Source organism: Meriones unguiculatus, chromosome 10, assembly GCF_030254825.1.
Source record: "Meriones unguiculatus strain TT.TT164.6M chromosome 10, Bangor_MerUng_6.1, whole genome shotgun sequence".
Lineage (NCBI taxonomy): Eukaryota > Metazoa > Chordata > Mammalia > Rodentia > Muridae > Meriones > Meriones unguiculatus.
In genome coordinates, this window is record NC_083358.1 from 32,341,220 (window position 1) to 32,360,661 (window position 19,442).

The 19,442-nt window shown below is 52.4% G+C and overlaps 2 protein-coding genes across 5 annotated transcripts in view; one reads left to right on the forward strand and one right to left on the reverse strand.

The window, feature by feature from the left end:
• Ndrg4 (NDRG family member 4) overlaps positions 1-12,385 on the reverse strand; it is a 38,139-nt gene extending 25,754 nt beyond the window's left edge. Inside the window, exon 1 of one of the 3 annotated variants that reach the window (XM_021641575.2) lies at positions 12,279-12,385. Coding sequence is in view for 2 of the 3 variants with exons in the window: in XM_021641571.2 (XP_021497246.1) it covers positions 11,780-11,816 (37 nt within the window). In the remaining variant the exon portion in view is untranslated. Of the gene's footprint in view, positions 1-11,779; positions 11,926-12,278 lie in introns of those variants that run through there. The other 2 variants (XM_021641571.2, XM_021641572.2) reach the window with 2 other exon arrangements.
• LOC110551174 (gem-associated protein 8) lies at positions 11,825-18,297 on the forward strand. 2 transcript variants are annotated; one of them, XM_021641576.2, is made up of 2 exons: positions 11,825-11,922; positions 14,614-18,297. In XM_021641576.2, the coding sequence occupies exon 2, from the start codon at positions 14,723-14,725 to the stop codon at positions 15,428-15,430; it is 708 nt and encodes a 235-aa protein (XP_021497251.1). In that variant the 5' UTR covers positions 11,825-11,922; positions 14,614-14,722; the 3' UTR covers positions 15,431-18,297. The 2 variants fall into 2 exon arrangements, with proteins under 2 accessions (XP_021497251.1, XP_060248140.1); XM_060392157.1 differs by lacking the exon at positions 11,825-11,922 and adding an exon at positions 12,440-14,088.
• Positions 18,298-19,442: the final 1,145 nt, after the last annotated feature.

Here is a 19,442-nt window from a genome sequence, read left to right on the forward strand (position 1 = left end):
GTGGCTGGTTCCTTCTTCAAGTGGGTCACAACTGGCCACTGTGCATCCCTTTCAGTTGGCACTTTGTCCTTTCAACACGAATACATTGGTTTTTTTGAGCAGCCACTAACTGGCTGGCCACAGCTGGCATTACAAGTGCTTTTCTGCATGTTCTCTGCATGCCCCCTCGGTCCTCTCTCCTCCAGGGTCCCTGGCTGCTGTCGCAGAGGATGCTGAAGCAGGATGCAGGAGCAGCTGCACTCAACACTTCCGGTGTCCCTGCTCTAGGTCCTAGCTGTAGGCTGAGCCAGGGCATGTGAGGTACTAACATGAACGTCTGCTCTAAACCCATCCTACCGTGTGCAGACCAGGAGCCTGGAACTAGACTTCCTTTAAGACACCAGACTTTATCAAGTGGTGAGAAGTCTGGCTTATAAAATATAATATACTTTTCTTTTTCTGAGCTGAAGATCAGACTTGGGGCCTGTGCACACCAGGAGATCTACAATGTTTTATTTTTAATAATTCCTAGAGCAGGTACAAAAAGATTTAGAATTGCTGCTTACAAGATGAGGTGTGTGTGTGTGTGTGTGTGTGTGTGTGTGTGTGTGTATGTGATCTGTGAATAGGACCAAGGTTGAAATTGGGCATTTTCCTTGATGGTATTCCACCTAATACCCCAAGCCAGGGTCTCCCATAAATCTGGAAGGCCCATCTCAGTTGGGTAGCTTGCTCTGTGGATCTCTTTGCTTCCTTTGGAATACAGACAGAGGCATTTCCATGGGGTCTGGGGAGCTGGGGGTAGGAGGTATCTCCCAGTCCATTGTGAGTTCTTACTACTCAAAGCTTTGGCTTTGAAATCACAGACAGGACTGTCTGGGACTTTAAGATTCTAATTACAATGAACAAACAACTCCCTCAGCTAATGTGGTGGTACCTGCCTTTAATCCCAGAACTCAGAGGCAGAGGTACAGGCAGAGGCAGGAGGACCTCCGTAAATTTGAGGCCAACCAGGTCTACATGACAGCAAGAGCTATATGTATAATGAGAACCGGTCTCAAAAACAAAACAGACAATCAGAACCCCAGCTCTTTCACAGGACTCCAAAGAAAATGGAAAATCAATGGCTTCAGCTTCCACATTCCATCCCGACCTCCGGCCCTCTCCTTGCTGCTGATGCCGCATTCACCATGCCATCCTGGGCTCAGCAACACCACGTGTCCGGAGCACACTATGCCGCTGACACCTGCTCTAGTCTCCAGGCTCCTGGGAGGACAATGATGGCAGAGCTGTGCTACCCACTTGCCATGGACTGTGGGGGGCTCCCAGCTTTAGAGGTGGTCAAAGATTTAAAGCTTGCACTCAGAAACGGCCAGTGGCTCTCTCTGGAACTGGAAGTTGAGGCACAGCACCAATGTATGGGCTCCATTCCTCTATACAATGCAACTCCAGGCCGGGAAACTTGTAAGCCCCAGACCAAGGGCGGAGGGATGGGCAATCTTAATCACACACACACACACACACACACACACACACACACACACGGAGTGTGGAGCCCAAGCAGGGTCCTGCTGCAGCAGAGATGAAGCCAACGTGATGCCTGTTCTGCCCCTTTTCTGACTGAGAGACCCCAACAAGTTTAGATGGGCAAGTTGTTGACAGGAATGTTCCTCATGATGGTGAGATGAGATGTGACATCTGAGGGCAAAGCATGTGACCTTGGGCAGTAGTCCTTAAGGATGAGGTATGCCACTGTTCTGTTTTGTGTGTGCATGGATGGGTACATACAGGCTACGACCTGCTCATGAAGGTAAGAGGACAATTTGTGGGAGTCAGGTCCCTTTCACCACATGGGTTTCTGTTGATGGAACTCAGGTTGCAAGGCTCAGCTGCAAGAGCCTTCATCCACTGAACAACCTCATTGGTCCAAGATGTACTGTTCTTTGGCTCTTTCCCTGCCAGTTGGCTAGATTACAGATATGATGGCAGGAGCCTGAGCAATTACTTTGGATGCTGAGGTAGGCTACTAGGAACAGCAGCGGCAACTGAGCAGCACAGGAAACTAGGAATCCAGGCTCTGTGTGGAAGAGAGGAACACGGCCTGCTTAATCTGCAGTTGTCATCGGTTTTCGCTCATATGCGGCTGACACTAATGTATGTTTGAGACTTTTTCTTTTTCTGGGAGATGGGAGACCCACCCTAATATGCAAAACCATGTCACAGGGAAGGGAAGGGAATGGGTCTGCTTTTCGCACAGGCAAACAAGAAGTGTGTCATAGTGTCCCCCTCACCCACTGACACCCTCTCTGAGGGTCTCAGGCAGCACCTCTGACCACAGCTCACAGGACGGCACTGGCTAGCAACTGCACGTATAACTGTGACTTACACAAGTTAAAAGCTCCTTTTGGCACTGTCGTCACAAATTCTCAAAGTTCCTCAGCATCCCACTCAACTCAGCTGTGTCTGCCCAACCTGGAGAGTTTCCCAGAAACAAAGACACACTCGCTCCAGAGCCTGGGGTGAGATTCAAAAAGGTAATAAGAGGAGGCCGTCTACCTCTCCCCCCCCCCATTCCGTGACTCTCTCTCAGGACAGACACGCACATTCCTAAGCACACATTCTCACCGCAGCCTCCCTCCAGACCACCTGTTTAATTAGCACTTTAGAAATCGATGTTGCCGAGGAAAAGGGCTCCACAGCGCGAACCACCTGCCAGCCTTCTCCATCCAAGAGCCCGGTCTGTAGGAGGCTGCCACCTGCTGCCGTGCTCTCCTCATGCAGCAGCACCCCTGCCTCCCTTGGAGGGTCCTCATTTATGTGCTTTAAGCAGGAATGATGGCACCCCAGGGGTGAACCGGGGACCCACGCCATACTGTCCAGATACAATCTGGGCACAGGTCATTGGTGGACATCAGATGTGAAGGAGATATGACCTGCCCTCTCCATCCTGCCTCAGCTGCCCAGTGATGGACACAGGTGTGGGCTGCCTCACCCAGCTAAACTTTGGAGGGCATCACTTGAGGTCTAAAGCTTTCTGAACATTGATATGACACTCACAGTTTTTTGTTCTTGTTTTTTTTTTTTTTTGTTGTTGTTGTTGTTTTTCTCAAGATAGGGTTTCTCTATGTAGCCCAGTCTATGCAGGAACTCGCTCTGTAGACCAGGCTGGCTTTGAACTCAGAGACCTGCCTGCTTCTGCCACCCAAGTGCTACGATTAAAGGCATGCGCCACCACTGCCTGGTTTGACATTCAAGGTTTTAATCTGAGCATTTCAGACCCTGGGGTCTTTCTGGCTGGGACGCTCCATGGGTGCAGTCAAATAACCCCAACTCTAAAAACTATGAAATCTGAACCATCTTAGATTCCAGTCATGTAAACGGTACAGGCCCTGCAGGCTACAGGCTTTGTCTCAGGAATTAGGAGGAAAACACTGACAACAGATCTCAACCTTCTGGGGGCTGGCACAGAGCAATCAACTAACAGATCTGTGTGCCTTTGTGGATGGAGGCCAAAGAGAGAGAGAGAGAGAGAGAGAGAGAGAGAGAGAGAGAGAGAGAGAGAGGGTGGGGTCTGGTTAGAGGTGTCACCTTGCTGAGGAGACGCAAGCAAAGGCTTGATGAAGGCAGGAAGGAGGCTCAGGAGTCTGGAAGAGCACCCAGGATGGAGGAAGGACAGAGCACAACGGTGAGGGCTTTTCTGCTTGGTGGAATCAAGGCAATGAAAGATGCAGCTGGAGCAGAGCAGTGAGGGAGAGGAGGGTCAGGTCAGAATGAAAGGCCAAGTGGGAGAGATCACATCCAGGCTTGGAGGCTGATAGAGAAGCTGAGGAAGAGCCCTGAGGCGGCTCCTGCAGTCTCGGGAGGTGGAGGCAGGAAGGTCTGAAGTTCACGCTATCCTCAGCTACACAGAGAGTGTGAGACCAGAATGGGGTAGGAGAAACCTAGTGCTCCAGGCAGAGACAGTAGGACCTTCAGACAGGAAGACATGGGAGCAGGAAGAGGTCAGGAGGAAGGTGTCTGCTTCCAGACCTGAGCCAGGGGATGTGGGCAGCACAGTGTACTCACCCTCAGGAGGCTGGCGCCTCCGACACTAACATGGAGATCAGATGAGGTCCACAAGTGAGTGTAAGAACAGAGAGTGACGCTAAACCAAAGCCACGTGGATGGGCATATGGCCAAGTCTTAGGGACAGCTTAGGGTGAGGCAGAGCGTTCACTCAAGATGGAGCTTCTGTTGGAATCCTGAGGAAAGAGTTCTCTGCTGGGTGCATCAGGATGATGACCTGTTATCATGAGGAAGGGCCTAAGGAATATCCCAACCCAAACAACCAAACTAATGGAGAGTGGAATGGTCAGGCAGTGGTGGCGCACACCTTTGATCTCAGCACTCAGGAGGCAGGGGCAGGCTGATCTCTGAGCTCTAGGCCAGCCTGGTCTATACAGAGTGAGCTCCAGGACAGCCAGGGCTGCACAGAGAAACCCTGCCTTGAAGAAAAAAAAAAAAAAAAAAAAAAAAGAGTGGCAGAGACCAAAGCACAGCCCAGTGCCCACCCTGGCCACTGTGGAGCCCAACACTGCCTTCTTCATGTTAGTTCAAGTTCTGTGCCCACCTCTTGCACCAAGAAATCTATTATAACTTGTAAGTCCTCCCTATCCTGGGGTCAAAGGGCCAAGTGAACCCCAGCATCTGTCCCTATGGAAATCACACACACAGTCAGGGTGAAGGGTGGGCTAGGGGGTCTCATGGCTTAGAGACAGGCTGTCCTCCCTGCATTCAAATGGCCACACCATTCAAGGACACTCTAAGACAGTATGTGTCTCTTCAAAGGTAGACATCTCCAGAAATGCATCCTGAGCTATGGTAGTGGAAGGACCCTCCCCCCATGCCAACTTAAGATCACCCGTCTCTATGTGTCAGGGAGCACCCCACAGCTGGGAAGGCTTGGGCATCAACAGCCCAGAACTCTATCATGTGAATGAGGAGTGAGCTTGGGCAGTGTCTACAAGGATCCCCTCACCACAGGAAGGGTCTACCTGCCCCAGGTCCCACTCCTATCCTAGACCCCATTCCTGCCTGCCAGGCACATCCACCACAGAGCATCAAGAGGTTAACATTACTAAAACCCATCTCTGGTACATCCACCACAGAGCATCAAGAGGTAAACATTACTAAAACCCATCTCTGGTACCCAAGGTCTGGACACTACAGCCATCAGGAAACAATTTTGGATACAGAGTATGGGCCTGAGGGCTACAAACCCTGGACTCAGCTATGAGACCATTCTCATACTCTAGAGAAAGGTATCCCAGAAGTACTCCCTGTGTCCTCCAGCAGCTTAAGAGCTAGGACGGCGTGCATGTGTGCGTGCGTGCGTGCGTGCCCACGTAGACACAAATACATCCGCCTCTGCCTGAGGGCACCAGGATGTGGCGGCAGGGTGGAGACACACAGCTAATTTCATGTAGCTTTCTCGGCTGAGCCCAGGACCACACTGGGACACAGTCAAGCTCAGCTCCAGGTCATACAGCCAGAAGTGACGGGAAGCATCCTCCAGACCCCAAGCCTGAGGGGCCTGCCCACCTTCTCCACAGGTCACTTCCCAGTGCCTGGTCGGGTGACTCTTCATTAGCTTGACCTAACTCCCTAACGGTTCTGGAGGTCCATAGTCATCACTGCCTCGTGAAGTCACGGGGTCTGGGAGGGAGGCAGACTTGCTCCGTCCTCAGGCGGCATTACTCTAATCCTTGGCTCGGCAGCCCTCCCCACTGGCTGGCCAACAGAAGAACAGTTGCTCTGGGCCTCTGCTTCTACAAGAGGACAGGTCCTGTCCCTTTCTCCCCCTGCAACTTTCTCCAGATGAAATCTTTACTCTCATCTGAAAAGTCCCATTAATATGGACGCTAACATTCCTAGGTTCTAGGGACTCGGGTCAGAATACCTGCTTGATGCCATTCTTCTGGCTAGTACACCCTAAAAACACAGAGGGGAAACTGAGGTATGTACTTATGCTGTGAGGCTGGAAGCAGGAGCTTGCATCCTGTGCTGTGTTTTACCTCAGCCTGCGCTGTTCGCCTGACTGCAGCATCTTTCTCCGGGCAGGGTCTTGGAAGGCCAGCTCCCACAATGCCTCAGAACGACTGTGCATCCCTAGCTTTCCCCTTTGAGGACAGAGCTCTCTCTCTCTCTCTCTCAGCTTGCAGGACTGGCTTCACTGGAACTATAGCCTTTACAGAGCTATCCAGCTAGGCTTGAAACCATCTCCCTTTGTAACCCAGGCTAGCCCAAACCTGCAACCTTCTTGCAGCCTCCTAAGTGCTAGGACCACAGGTGTGAGCCATCATGCCTGGCTACTTTAAAGAAGCAGGGTCTAAGTGCTGGGGCTCTTGCTCAGCTGATACGGTGCTTGCTTGGTGTGAATGTAAATCCTGGGTTCAATCCCAGCACCATATAAATCGGATATTGCGGCCCACTCTTGTAACTCCAGCACAAGGCAGGAGGATCAGAAGTTGAAGGTCATCCTCAGTTTATAGTAAGTTCAAGGTCTATGTCAGCTACAAAAGAAAAAAAATAAATTTGATGCTCTGACATTCACTAAGAAAAATGAGGAAAAGAAAAAGTGAAAATTGCACATATCCTGGGAGACAGGAAAGGTGCTGTAATGTTCTGCCATCTATCTGCCATGGTTCTTTCATGGTTTTTGGGGTGCCCATCAGCACCCCAAAAAAGCTTTGTTGGGGGGCTAGAAATAAAGCCCACCCCCTGCATGCTAAGCATGCCCTGCCACCGAGTCTCAGCCCTAGCCTTGAAAATGGTACTTTTGAATTTAGGAGACATCTCAGACTCTGGAGCCAGCTCTTCTGGTTCAAATTCCAGCCGGTCACGGGCCATCGGTACCACATGTGGTGAGCGATCTGACTGCTCTGTGCCTCAGTTTCCATAAAATGAGAAGTACACTGCTCATGAGATTTTAGGATGGCAAGATAATATACAGAAGGCACCAGGGCTGCACCTGACGAGTGGAGAATGCCACATACCAGTCACCGCCATTATTACTACTCACTTTTAAGGGGACAGCTGAGTGGCAGGTTAAGTGACCTTTGATGGTGAGATTTACCTATACCTGTCTGTCCTCAGCTGAACGCACTCTTCAACTGTTTCACAACTGGCTGCTGCCACTTCCCCCAATAAACAACGCAGGACAAACATCCCTGATCGGACGCCTCCGCACTCACCTTCATTTGCTCCTAAATCTGCAGCTGTAGAGTCACAGATCTTAGGCTGTTAAGATCTGATACACCAACAACAACTTGCTCTCCATGAGTGTGGCGCCAGCTTCTCTTCCACACAGCGGGACAGGGCAGCCATCCTGTCACATCTGTGGACCTGGAAACCCCACTCCCTTGCCTGTCTGTGGGCATCCCACAGCTACAGCCCAGCGCCTCGGTGAAACAGTGGTGTTTGCTAACTAACATAGGGGACCTGCAGATTCTAGCCCCCACAGACAGTTTTATGCCCAACAATAATCAGGTGCCCTTTAAACGTGTCCTGTAAAACTGTGGGAGATACGCCATGACTGACTGTGTGGTCTGAATGAGAGTGGCCCCCATAGGCTCATATACTTGAAAACTTGGTCCCCAGCCAGTGGCTGTTTGGGAAGGTTTAGGAGGTGTGGCCTTGTTGGAGGAAGTGTGTCACTGGAGAGGGCTTAAGGTCTACTCCCACTGTCCCCTCCCCATTTCTGGTTTCTGGATCAAGATGTAAGTTCTCAACTGTTGCTCTGAGTGCCATGCCTGCCCACTTGCCCGCCTGACTGCCTGCAGCCATGCTCTCTGCCATGATGGTGATGGATTCCTAGTCCTCTGAAACTGTAAACTCCAAATAAACCCTTTCTTCTATAAGTTGCCTGGTCATGGTGTTTTCTCACAGCAACAGAAAGATAACTAACACAATGACTTAAACCCAGAATTCTACACACAGAACTGCTAAACCTTTGCTTTTTAATTATACAAAATTATAAATTTTGGGTTTTTTTTTGTGTCTTTGTTTTTGTTTCTTGATTTTTTTAAAGATACAGTTTCACTATGAATCCACGGGCTGATGTAGACCTCACTGTGCAGACCAGGTTGGCCTCAAACTCCACACACATACATACACACACACACACAAAGCTGCCAAGGTCATGGGCTGGGCATGTAGCTCAGCTAGTAAAATGTTTGCCCAGCATGTACAAAACCTTGAGTCTGATTCCGAGCATCACATGAAATTGGGTGTGGTGGCACACATCTGCATGCTCAGGAGAATCAGCTTATGGTCATCCTCAAATGTACGGTAGGTACACAGTCACCTGGGCTACAGATGCACTTGTGCTCACGCTCACGCTCACGCTCACGCTCACACACACACACACACACACACACACACACACCAGCACTCCAGAGGCAGAGGCAGAGGCAGGCAAATCTGTGAGTTTCAGGCCAGCCTAACCTACACAGTGAATTCCAAACTAGCCAGAGCTACACAGTGAGACCTTGTCTCAAGAGGAGGGGTTAAAAAAAGCCAACATCCTCAGACTTTCCAGGGACCAATGTCAGAACCCGAATCTGCCACTTGAGTGCTCCCTAAAACCATCTTGGAAACATACTATTTGAGTACAAATAACATGAGAACAATTGCTGGACTGTCTGCAGACAGACAGACGTCCCACTTTGCGAAATCAAACACACGAAAGAAAATCGCCAAGTGCACCAAGCCACCATGCCTGCCCCTGAGGACCGAGAGGCACTTGGTGTGGACTGCCACTGGCCTGGCCTCCTTCAGTGGCTCGCTCTTTCCCACTTTTGAGGTCTGACTCTCCTCCTCAAGCTACTACAAGAATTCTGGAGCTCGGAGTTTAGCACTGCCCAGCAGCAGAGATGCAGAGAGGACCCCTGAAGCCCACATCCTCTGGGGTAGAAAAAAAAAAAAAAGCTGCCTCCCTTCATTTGTGGCAAGACACCCCCTGGGACCCAGGAGGCTATGGCCACAGTAAGGACAGCCACCTGGGAACCTCTGGTGATCCTAGCACTGTCTTCTTCCCTTTAGAACACTGGATCCAGGCATGACAATCAGTGGCATTCTCTGGTTCCCACAGGAGGGGCACCTGGCATGGACATCAGGCGAGCAGAATCCAACCCCAGATGATGGGAACTGAGACCAAAACATGCTCCCTAGAAATGTATCCTAAAGAGATACATTTCTGTGCAGAGAACCCCTGCAGAGAACACAGTGAGGGGACTGGGATACCCTGGAGGGGGCCTGGATGCCAGAGCAGAGGGGACAAGAGACCTCGGGGCACTGAGGAATGAGCTCAGAGGTCAAGGTAGATCACTGCTAGATGCTACAACATTTGACAAGCATGCTCACATAAAGTGTGGAATGACTCAGTGTGACCCAGAGTTGAGCAGGCAGAAGGCCATGGGGGGAACTGTCGGGGTTGGACACACACCATCCACTCTGATGTGCAAAGTGTGGGAAAGTAACCAGTGCTGTTGGCAAAAAAAGGTATGGCGGTAAGACAGAATCCATAAGAACTACTAGAACCAACTCCTAAGGGTGGATGAGGGCAAGGATTCAGAGGACCCTGTGAAATCATCCTGGGGCTAAGACTGAGCCAAGAAGCATTTGAGTATTTGATTTACACAACAAACCCATCATCCTGTTACTTGCACATCACACCATGTAGAACAGTTTAAAACAAACAATCAAAACCTCCCAGTTGTCTGTCAGCAGGGGTAATGTGGAGTGTGTTCGGTAGCCCCATGTCCCTGTGAGCCAATGAGCCAAGGCAGGTAGAAGCCTTTGGGGAGATATACCCCTGATGTCCCCATTGGATATGTCACCTCAGTTTCTGACAGCCTCATAACATCTCTTAGGTGTCTTTATGATGAGTCAGTAAGATGGAAGTTAAACAACCTGTTTGAAATCCCACCTGGCCGTGGCTGGAGTCTGATTGCAAATCTAGGAGGCAGGAAGAGGCCAAAACGGAGTTGGGGTAGTGATGAGAGAGCGAGGGTGCATGAAGGAGTTAACAAGAAGGGATGTGGAACTCAGCACATACATTCGCCATCCTCATGCTTCAGCTTCCTGGGTGCCAAGAGTACTGCTGTGCACCACCATGCCTGGCCCACACCTGGGTCTGGCACACTGGGAGCTTTTGACAGTGATGAGAGTCCCATCACAGCCTGGCCAGGGGTTCAGAAAGCCTGCCACACCCAGCGCAATGAGGACATGAGGGCACACTGCACACACCCTAGTGTCCAGACCCTTACTGGAGGTGCTGTCATTTATCATCCATTCCCTCTGAGGGCTGGGTGGGGATGAGAGGACCTGGATCTACCCCCTAGGCAGCACTCTAAATCCCGAGCTCTGCAAACCCTCCTTCCATTCTGAGTGTTTAGGGATGGGTGGCCAGGTCTCTCTCAGGTGAGTGCCTTAAGGAAAAGGGAATTGGGTGCCAAAACCGCCCAGCTGGGGTTTCTAAGGCCCCAGGAAATCTCCACCTGCCCACCTCTGTGAGCTCAGCATGGCCTGCTGTGGTTTAGCATACAGCCCAAACCCTTATCTGGCCTACTTTCCTCCTGTAACACCCCACCACACACACATGCACACTCACACATGCTCACACACACTCACAGCCCAAACCTGCTCCTGCCCTACTTCCCTCCTCTAACTCCGTCTACCACCACTGCCAAAACACACGCAGGCCCTGCTGTGTGATCAAGTCACTCACACTGCTGGGCACACGCAGACCGCCCTCTGTTCCTTCGGCTTGAACTGTGACCTCCCTTCCCATGAACAGGAAGTTCTACCTTCAGCGCCTTCAAGTGCAGCTACCCGCTCTAATCCCTGCATCCTCTCCGCTCCCTGCCTCAGACCCCATCCAGTTTCCTGAGTATACGCACACAGAGTGGCCCCTTCCTAACCTCACGGCAGGGTCCTGCGGTCTACCATGACCCCCAACGCCGGAAGGCAGGCATCTCTTGGAATATGTTCATCAGGTATACATACGGTGAGCCCCTGACCAAGGCCCAGCTGGGTTCGGTGGGGTCTGGACAGAGGGGCTGTCACCTCCAGCCCGGGTGTCCACCTCCACCCTGGGAATATAAAAGCCTCCGATGCTGCTGGGCTTCATGTATCAGGAGGAGCACCTACCCTTCAGACAGCTGGCCCCTGACCTTGCTCCCTTTCCCATCTCCTCTAGGCATCCAGCTTCTCCAGAGCATTCCAGCCACTGGCCCCAGAATGCCCTGAGCGGGACATCTGATTTCTTCTCCAAAGTGGGCCCAAGGTGGATGGCTCCAGCCATCACAATTCAATCTAGTTTCCATCTTCCCAGGCCACTTGACTCTACTTCCAGCAAGAAACTTCTCCCCAGAGAGAAAGGTGGCTCGGACCATCACAGGAGAGCTGGAAGAGGCCGCTGCACAGGTCTTCCCCGCTCCCCCCAGAGGCCCAGGGCTGCTTTCTCAAGGGGACATGCGACACTTGACTGGAAGACTGAGACTCCGGAGCTCCTCTGGGGATGCTAAACGGAGCTCTGCCGGCGGGACACCGCAGGGGGCCTCGCTAGCGGTCCCCGATCTGGCGCCGGCGCTCCACCCTCCCAGACGCCGGCGCCGAGGGACAGGGCAGAGCCTCGTGTGCCTCAGGTTTTGCTCCGCCTGGAACGGGCGCCCGAGAGCGACCCTTCCAACTCGGGCCACCGCGCCCCGAGACCGCTCTAAATCGGAAGGCGGCGGCGGCGAGCGGCGAGCGGCGGTACCTGTCAGCAGTTGGAGCCTGTGTCCCAGCACCTTCATCTCGGCGTCGGAGGAGCGCGCTGGGCCGCCCGGGGCGAGGCGCGCGGCAGCCGCAGAGGGGAGCGGCTGGAGAGCGGGAGCGGCGGGAGCGGCAGCCGGGAGTGCGGTGCGCTCGCCGCCCCCTTCAGCAGGGTTTAAAAAAATCCACCAATGGCACAGCCGCGCACCCCAAAAGGCAGCCGCCGCCGCCACCTGGCCGCGGCGAGCGCCGAAGGGGGGAGCGTGGCACCGCGGGAGGGGCCCCAAGCCAACAGGGACGCTTGCCGCCCCCGGCCGGGCCGTCGCGGCTGGACGGGCGCCGGCCGCGGGCTCCGGGGGTGCGGGCCGAGAAGGCGAGGGGCGGCCGGGCGGCAGGGCGTCGCCCCCGCGTGGGCTGGAGGTGGCCGCGGGAGAGGGGGCGGGACTGCGGCGGGGCTGTGCCCAGAGAGGGGGAACCCCAGGGGCCAGGGCGCGGCGACTCACCCAGGCTACCGAGCGACACGGTCGCGAGGGCGGGAGCCCGGGCCTGGACGCCGCCGCCCACGAGCGGTGCAGGTGCCCCCGCGCGAGCGAGTCCTGGAGCTGGGGGCGGGGCGCCGCGCCGCGGGGGCGTGTCCACGTGGGTGGGTGGGCGTGGGCCGCGCCGCGCCTCCCGCTTGGCGGCTGCTAGTCGCGGGCTGCCTCGGGCTGTGGGAGTGGAAGGGAGGCCCGCCCGGACGACCTACAGGCCTGGCGCAGAGCCAGCCGGTCTGCAGCGCAGAACTGCTCAGCTCTGGCGGGCTCCCAGAGAGGGTCCCATGTTTGCACAGCAGCTCCTGAGACCCTGGCCCCGGGCATTGTTTGGGCTCCCACGGGAACCTTGGCCCACTCCTGCCTCCTCTACCTCTCCTTCCCGTAGGGCTTGGGAACCGCTGGGGAGATGAAGCCCTGAGAGGTTGGGGAGAACCTGGAGTTCAGTGGTCCCTTGTTCCTGGGCTTGCAAAGCCTGAAGGTTTCCTAGAGGAACTCGGGCCATGTCCTGGCAAAGATGTTTTTTTCTGAGCCCCCGAGGGTTCCGCTCACACTGTGGCCTCAACCTACTCTCTGCAATTCACTCCTCCCCATTACTGAGAGCAGAAGGATCAGGACTTTATTCTCTTTGAACTCTCTCAACTCCGGTCTAGGCCTGGTTCCTCAGGAGGGTCAAAGGCCCTAAAGTCTCATTCTAAGGGCTTATGAGTATCACAAACCTTGAAAGTGGGGCGTGATAAGAGTTCCTGGAGACCTGTTCTGTTCGGCCTCCAAAGGTAACTGTGGGCCCTTTACCCTTCATGCCTTGTTGGCCCACGGAGAAAATACTAGGCCAGGAAATCTCTGAGGTCCTGGATGGGGGTATGGGGAGAGTGTCAAGAGGAGCCAGGCTACCCCTTCTGACTTCTGCCACCTCAGTATGAGCTTTAGGCCTTTAGGCCTTGGCTCCAGGTGGCCATCACCTGAAACAGCAGTGAATTAACCGCACTGCCTGCTGAGGAAGCAGCTGAGATTTTGATGCTGCAGGTGGGGCTATTTAAGTTACAGCTTGTGGTTGAAGGGACTCTAGCTAGCCCGAGCTGGCTCTGGCAGGCCTTGCCCTTCTGCCCCCACCCCCCACCCTACTTGCTAAAAACCGCTGGATTACATTCCTAAAGATACACACCACGGTCTATTCTCTTATTTGGCCACTTCCTCCTCCAGAGGCTGAGATTCAGCTATCAAAAGCCCCCTTTTTCCTGCCCTAATTAACATGTCCAACTAAAATGAAACACTTCATCCTAACGCGGGGTTTCTCCTTTTACCTTTATAAACCACCATTTGCCTATGGGCCACATCTGTCTCCTCTCTATCTAGAGGTTCCTCTCCTCCCAAATCCTCCATCTTCTGTCTTTGTCCCTCATTCCCTGTCCTTTGTCCATCTCCTTTGTTCTGAGAACTTGGTCTTGGGGATCCTGAGCCAATATCGATCCTTTCAGTGACTGGAATTCAAACTGAGGTTCTTGTGTTGAGACCGAAGCAGCAGGCTTAGCTTCCTCACATTTGGGAATCCCTCCCTTTTAGTGTCTTCTTTTGTTAAAGGAGTTGGGGTGGGACAGTCCTTAGTAGTGACAGAATGAACATTCTCTGAAATGTCTTTCTTCTGTTGGGCCATGGTTCTGTAGGTAGAGGATGGGGCACTTTATTTTCTTTTTTTTTTCCCCATGTGACTTCTAGCATGTTCCTCTCTTCCTCCTCTTCATACTCTGTGAAAGTAAGATGTTGCTGACCCCAGAAGACTCCTGTAAGAATTAAATGAAGTGTGTGTGTGTGTGTGTGTGTGTGTGTTGGGGAGATGGTTCAGGATAAAGCACTTGCCCTGAAAACAGAATTAAGAATCCCAGAACCCACGTAAAGCCCAGTAGTCATGGTGGCCACCTGTATTCACAGCACTCAGGGGGCAAAGACTGCATCCTTGGGGCCTGCCAGCTATCTAGACTAGCTGGATGGTGAGCTACAGTTTCAGTGAGAGAGACCGCCTCAATAATTAAAACAGAGACACCCCATGTCAACTTTAGGCAAGCATAGGCATGCACACACATGGGTACCCCACAAATGCACACATGCACACACATATACCACACACACACACACACACACACACACAATAAATGGCAGACTGTGAAGAACACAATTAGTGTAGTGCCAGAATACAATGGGTTTAGTGTCCAGTAAGTGGTGGCTGTTATTGATGATGATGATGATGAAATTGCCATTGCTGCCTCGTACAATCATACTTTCCAACTTTTATCCTTCTCAATAATTTCAGAACGAGATGCAGGATGAAAACGCCTACTGCTTCACATCCCATTGCCTGACATTTGTAAGCGTTGTGCCCACGAGTGCCTAGTTGGACTTTCCAGTAAGAGATAGCAACAATGGTGTCAAGATGGAGAGCAACTGAATCTTGGCATTCTCACCCAGCATATGCACAGTGCTGGCGACATTATTTTTGTGCGATGGCTTGGATGCTCGGCCAGCAGAATGCCTACAGAAAGTTCAGGGACTACTGCTTCAGTGTCCGATGGTTCCTTCCTCGTGCACTTCTTCCTTGGAGTTCTCATGCTTGTGGAGCTGGGTTTCCTTCAGCCTTCCTAGCCCAGCACATGGCCTGGCAGGAGTCGCTCTATACTTCTTCACATTTTGAAAGGTCTGGGCAGCCTCTGCATGACTGCAGTAGGATCCAGGCATCCACAAGAGAAGATGAAGCTCTGTGGGGAGAGGAAGAGCAGGGCTCGGAGTCAGATGACGAAGTAGAATGTGACCTGAGCGATATGGAAATCACCAAGGAGCTGCGCCAATACTTTGCAGAGACTGAGAGGCACAGAGAGGAGCAAAGGCGACAGCAGCAGCTGGAGGAGGAATGCCTGGGTGGCTACGTGAATGCCGACCACGACCTGTATTACAGCTGCCAATCAGTGGAGTCAGAGAGGTCTGGTGTAAAGCGCCAGGCCGAGATGAAGAGTTTGTATGGGGAGAGTGCTCCCAAGATCCTGGCCATGGAGGCTTCCATACAGCTGAGTTTTGACAAGAAATATGATAAAACGCAGCCCAAGTACTGGCCTGTCATCCCCCTGAAGTTCTGAGCTCTGAGCACAGGGGCCCCAGGGAATGCCTCCTGAACACAGCCATTAGCTTCACTTCCTTTGTTTTTGGATGCATTCTCTTCATGTGTCCTTCTGGGCATTTCTCAGAGAAAGGTCCGTAGCCTGATGGAAACATGTTCAGCAAGTCCCTGTGGGCCCTTCACGTGGTGGATGCAATCTAATAGCCACATAGAATTCTGTGAGCAGGAGGGATACTGTTGTCAACATGAGGAAGATTCCTATGACCAAAAGCTATCGTTGTGTGTGTTGCACTGTCTCTTGAATTGCTAGTAATGTCTGGTTCACTAAAGTTCTTGCCTAGAGATGGAGGAAAACAGGACAGAGAGGCTGTATATCTGCTTGGCTCAGATGACCCATAAGATCAAGGGCACACTCTGTCATACCAGGATTTGCATTTCAACCCGAGTGTGGCAACTTGCTGGGTGATGAAAAAGGTGTAGGAGCCCCAGGGGACTGCTGAGTTGAGCACAGGTGCTGTGGGAGCAGACTGCTCTCGACGGGTCACTGCAAGATTGTCACTGTTGAGCCAGTAGAAGAGCCCACTGTCAGTCCCCATGCTGTGGGGCTTCCTTTGTATTCCTGCCTTCATCCCCATGGAGGCTGCCTGCTGCTTGCAGGCAGGCTGGATGGTGGAGATATAAAGAGTGGAGCAAACACAGCCGAGGGCCAAGCTCGTGCAGGGACAGGTTGCCCCTAAGAAGTGTCCCTGGCCTTGTTCCTAGTTCCTTGGAAGATGCCTCATCAGTCACTGCTATGCAGAGTAAGCGAAAGACTGGCTGTGCCATGCCTAGGCTGGAGAAGAAAGCTTCCATGTCCTCTTTTGAAAGCAGACTAAAATGTCAGGCGGGGTGTTTGCTGCAGGAAACAACCTATTCTAGCTAACTGGGGCACGAGGGGACTTAGTAAGATATGTGGGACCTCTCAGGGTAGCAGGAGCCAGCCTTGATCAGCCGGCAACCTTGATCTGATGCTAACTCGGCCAGCGCTGTCCCCAGGCCTGGGTGTTGCAACAAGCAGCATCCGTGGACACAGACGCTGGATGCTGCCATCTGGACCACAGCTGCCTCTGAAGCAGAGTGAATGCTGCTGCCGCTGCTGCCATCCTCACCAGCTGGATGGGCGCTGTGTATATTGGTTCCTAATTCCTGGCCCAGAGCACAACATCTGGTTGGAGGATCCCAGATCAGGCCCTTTGATAAAGCTGCAAGGGAAGCCAGGAAGAGGAATTTTCATGTCCTAGAGAGGGAAGTGGGCTCTGCCTGGTAGGACTACCTTAAATGCTGGTAGCCAAATAAGCGCCCAGAGGCTCTTCAGAGAACAGTGGGCTTGCAGCACGGTTAGCTGACAAACATGGACACTCAACTTGGTTCCTGATGCTGAGTGACGTGATGCCCCTGGTCCCCGAGATTTGCACTGCCCTGTGAGCCCCAGGTGTCAACCAGTGGTGGCTCCCTCATGTTTTCTCATCTTGATTCTTTTTTCCGGTAGGTGAAAGACAAAAGGACCTTCAAAGCAGTGTGGCTTGCTGCCCTTCCAGATGCAGAAGCAGCCCTGCCTGCTGCCAGGACAGGTGACTGGGTTTTTCCATTGTGGTGATGAATTGGGCTGAGTCACCGTCCCTCTGTGGTCCTCTCGTGACCATGACTGGGAGCAAGTAGAAGGACTAAATCATGGGGTTGCAGGGGCACAGATGAGCCTGGAGCCAAAGAATCTTCATCTCTTAGCTGGGAGAGGGGACGCAGGCACTCCCTCCCCTCCCAACTCAGAGGTCATGAGCCAGACAGCTGGCTGGAGGGGAGCCCTCCTCACCTTTCGTGACATTGACTTCTTGCCCCTTGGTGCTGAGCCCTGTGCCATAGAGTCCACTAGAAACAGGAGTTGACCCAACATTGACCTTTTCTTTAAACTTGATTCTGTGACGGAAGAAACCAGCAGATAGCCCACAGTCTAGGCACCAGGGAGATGTAATCAAGTTGCATAATTGAGCTTACTGTGGAGTGCATTGAGGGGCTAGGGCTCTCAGGACGGTCTTGCAGGAGGAAGAGACAGCTGAGCCTGCAGATAAATGTAAGGTCAGCAGATGGGGTGACTGGAAAGAGCTCTGTCCACTCATCTGTCTGTCCAGCTACGCATACACACAGTGAAAGATCAAGACCTTATTTAAAAAAAATTTAAAGCCAGTATTGACATTTTAGGGTACAACCACTACCATTTTATGTTTATCTTGATAAAAATTATTCTTTTGGAAAGCTGAGACAGAATTCTGTTCAAAGCCAGGCTGGGCTATCCAGTGGTTTCCAGGCCAGCCTGGGCTATCAAGTGAGAACCTGTTTCAATAACAAACAAAAATTCTCCTCCAAGGTGATTACAATAGCTACACTGGTTTTCCCCCCCTCTTTTGGGTGCACCTAATTTTCTTAGCCAACTCCGTATCATTTAGGGTATGTTGGTTTTTTTATAACTGGAAGCAATATTGCAAGCAGCTCCTGCCCCCCAAGCCTCTGCACATGCCTGCCAAACCACTCAGCAGCCTCCCTTGTCTGGTTCGGTGTTCTCCGACCACCTGTCAGTGCAGCTCATTCCCATCTGGACGCCAGTGTGTGCTTAGAGCACGACTGTCTCCACACCTGCACGGGCTCTGGGGAGAAGCCAAGGGAAAGAAAGGTGTGTCTGTCACCAGCCTCTACCTTCCCCAGCGTGCCAGCCTGCCGTTAAAGCCCCAGGCTTTGACCTTGGTCTGTAGTTGTGTAAAGTGTCAGCGTTGGAAGAGGTTGAACCCAACCAGGTTTCTCTTCTATTCGTGGAACTTCCTTTTAATCATTTCAAATAAATATTAAAAAAACAAAACGGATGCAGACTTGTGGATGAACCGTGTAGCTGAGTCAAACAAGGTGATGTTTCTGAGTTGATGCTTTGTTACAAAGAGGGGCTCCTGCCTTCCATGGTCAAGGAAAAGCACCCCTCATGGCTGGTGGCCATGGCGGCTTCCCTGAGCCTTCGTGCCCACTGGCTGGAGCATAAGCTTGCAGGACTAACCGGAAGCACAGCTTCCATGGCCTCCCGGTGAGTCTAGGAAGCCCAACAGATGGGAACCTGGCAGAGAGAAGATGAAAGGTGTGAGCCCCTTTGGAGAAGAACAAAGCTATTTTCCTTCCCAAGGAGAAAACACACACCCACCAGAATCTCTGTCTTGAGATACTGGGAGCTGAAATCCCCTTTCATGTGCTCAGGCTTCTTGGGCTGTCATTGTCACAGCCCCACCCTGGTCTGAGCTTAGGCCGAGCGCCACTTGTCTGACTTAGGACCCATTCACTCCTATGGATGGATCAGCCAAGGACACCTATTCTCAGTGCTAGTCAACCACACACCCCCTCCCCCAATCTTCTCAGCACCATGACAGCAGATGTGGGTAGAACCAGAGATCTCTATCAAGTCCCCTACTTGGGAGAGAATGATGGGAATTTTTTTTTAAGTGTTGCGAAAGGATGTGTGTTCGGTAGACACTGCACTTTAGAGTGTGTATTTTTCCAGGCAGGGTGTAGGCAGTTAGAGGCTCCTGAGGTGCTTGCAGCAGATCCACGCCAGCCTTGTGATTTCTCGGGAAACACAGAGGCACTACTGTGGGCATCACTGCTGTGCTCAGTCAGTGATTTTTCTGCTCTCCAGTCTCTTGGGACACAGCCCCAAATTTAGGAAGCCTCTTCTAAGCCAAGCTGTTCTTTCTTTTCTTGGGATTTGCCATTGTTGCAACCTGTCTAACTGGTGCCCTGGCTCCTGTATAAGCCCTTGCCTGAGCCTTAGGCCCCCTAAGCTGACTCTAGGATAGATCAGCTCTTCTCCTAAGGTCTCATCTCATTCTGCTTTCCTGACTGTCCAGCCTGCACTCAAGGGGTAAAGCCATCAATAGACAGCTTAGGCTTCATGGCCTGGGGCTTTACAGTAAGCGAATGCAATTCCTGCCCTCAGGGAGACTTCCACCAGGACTTCCTCC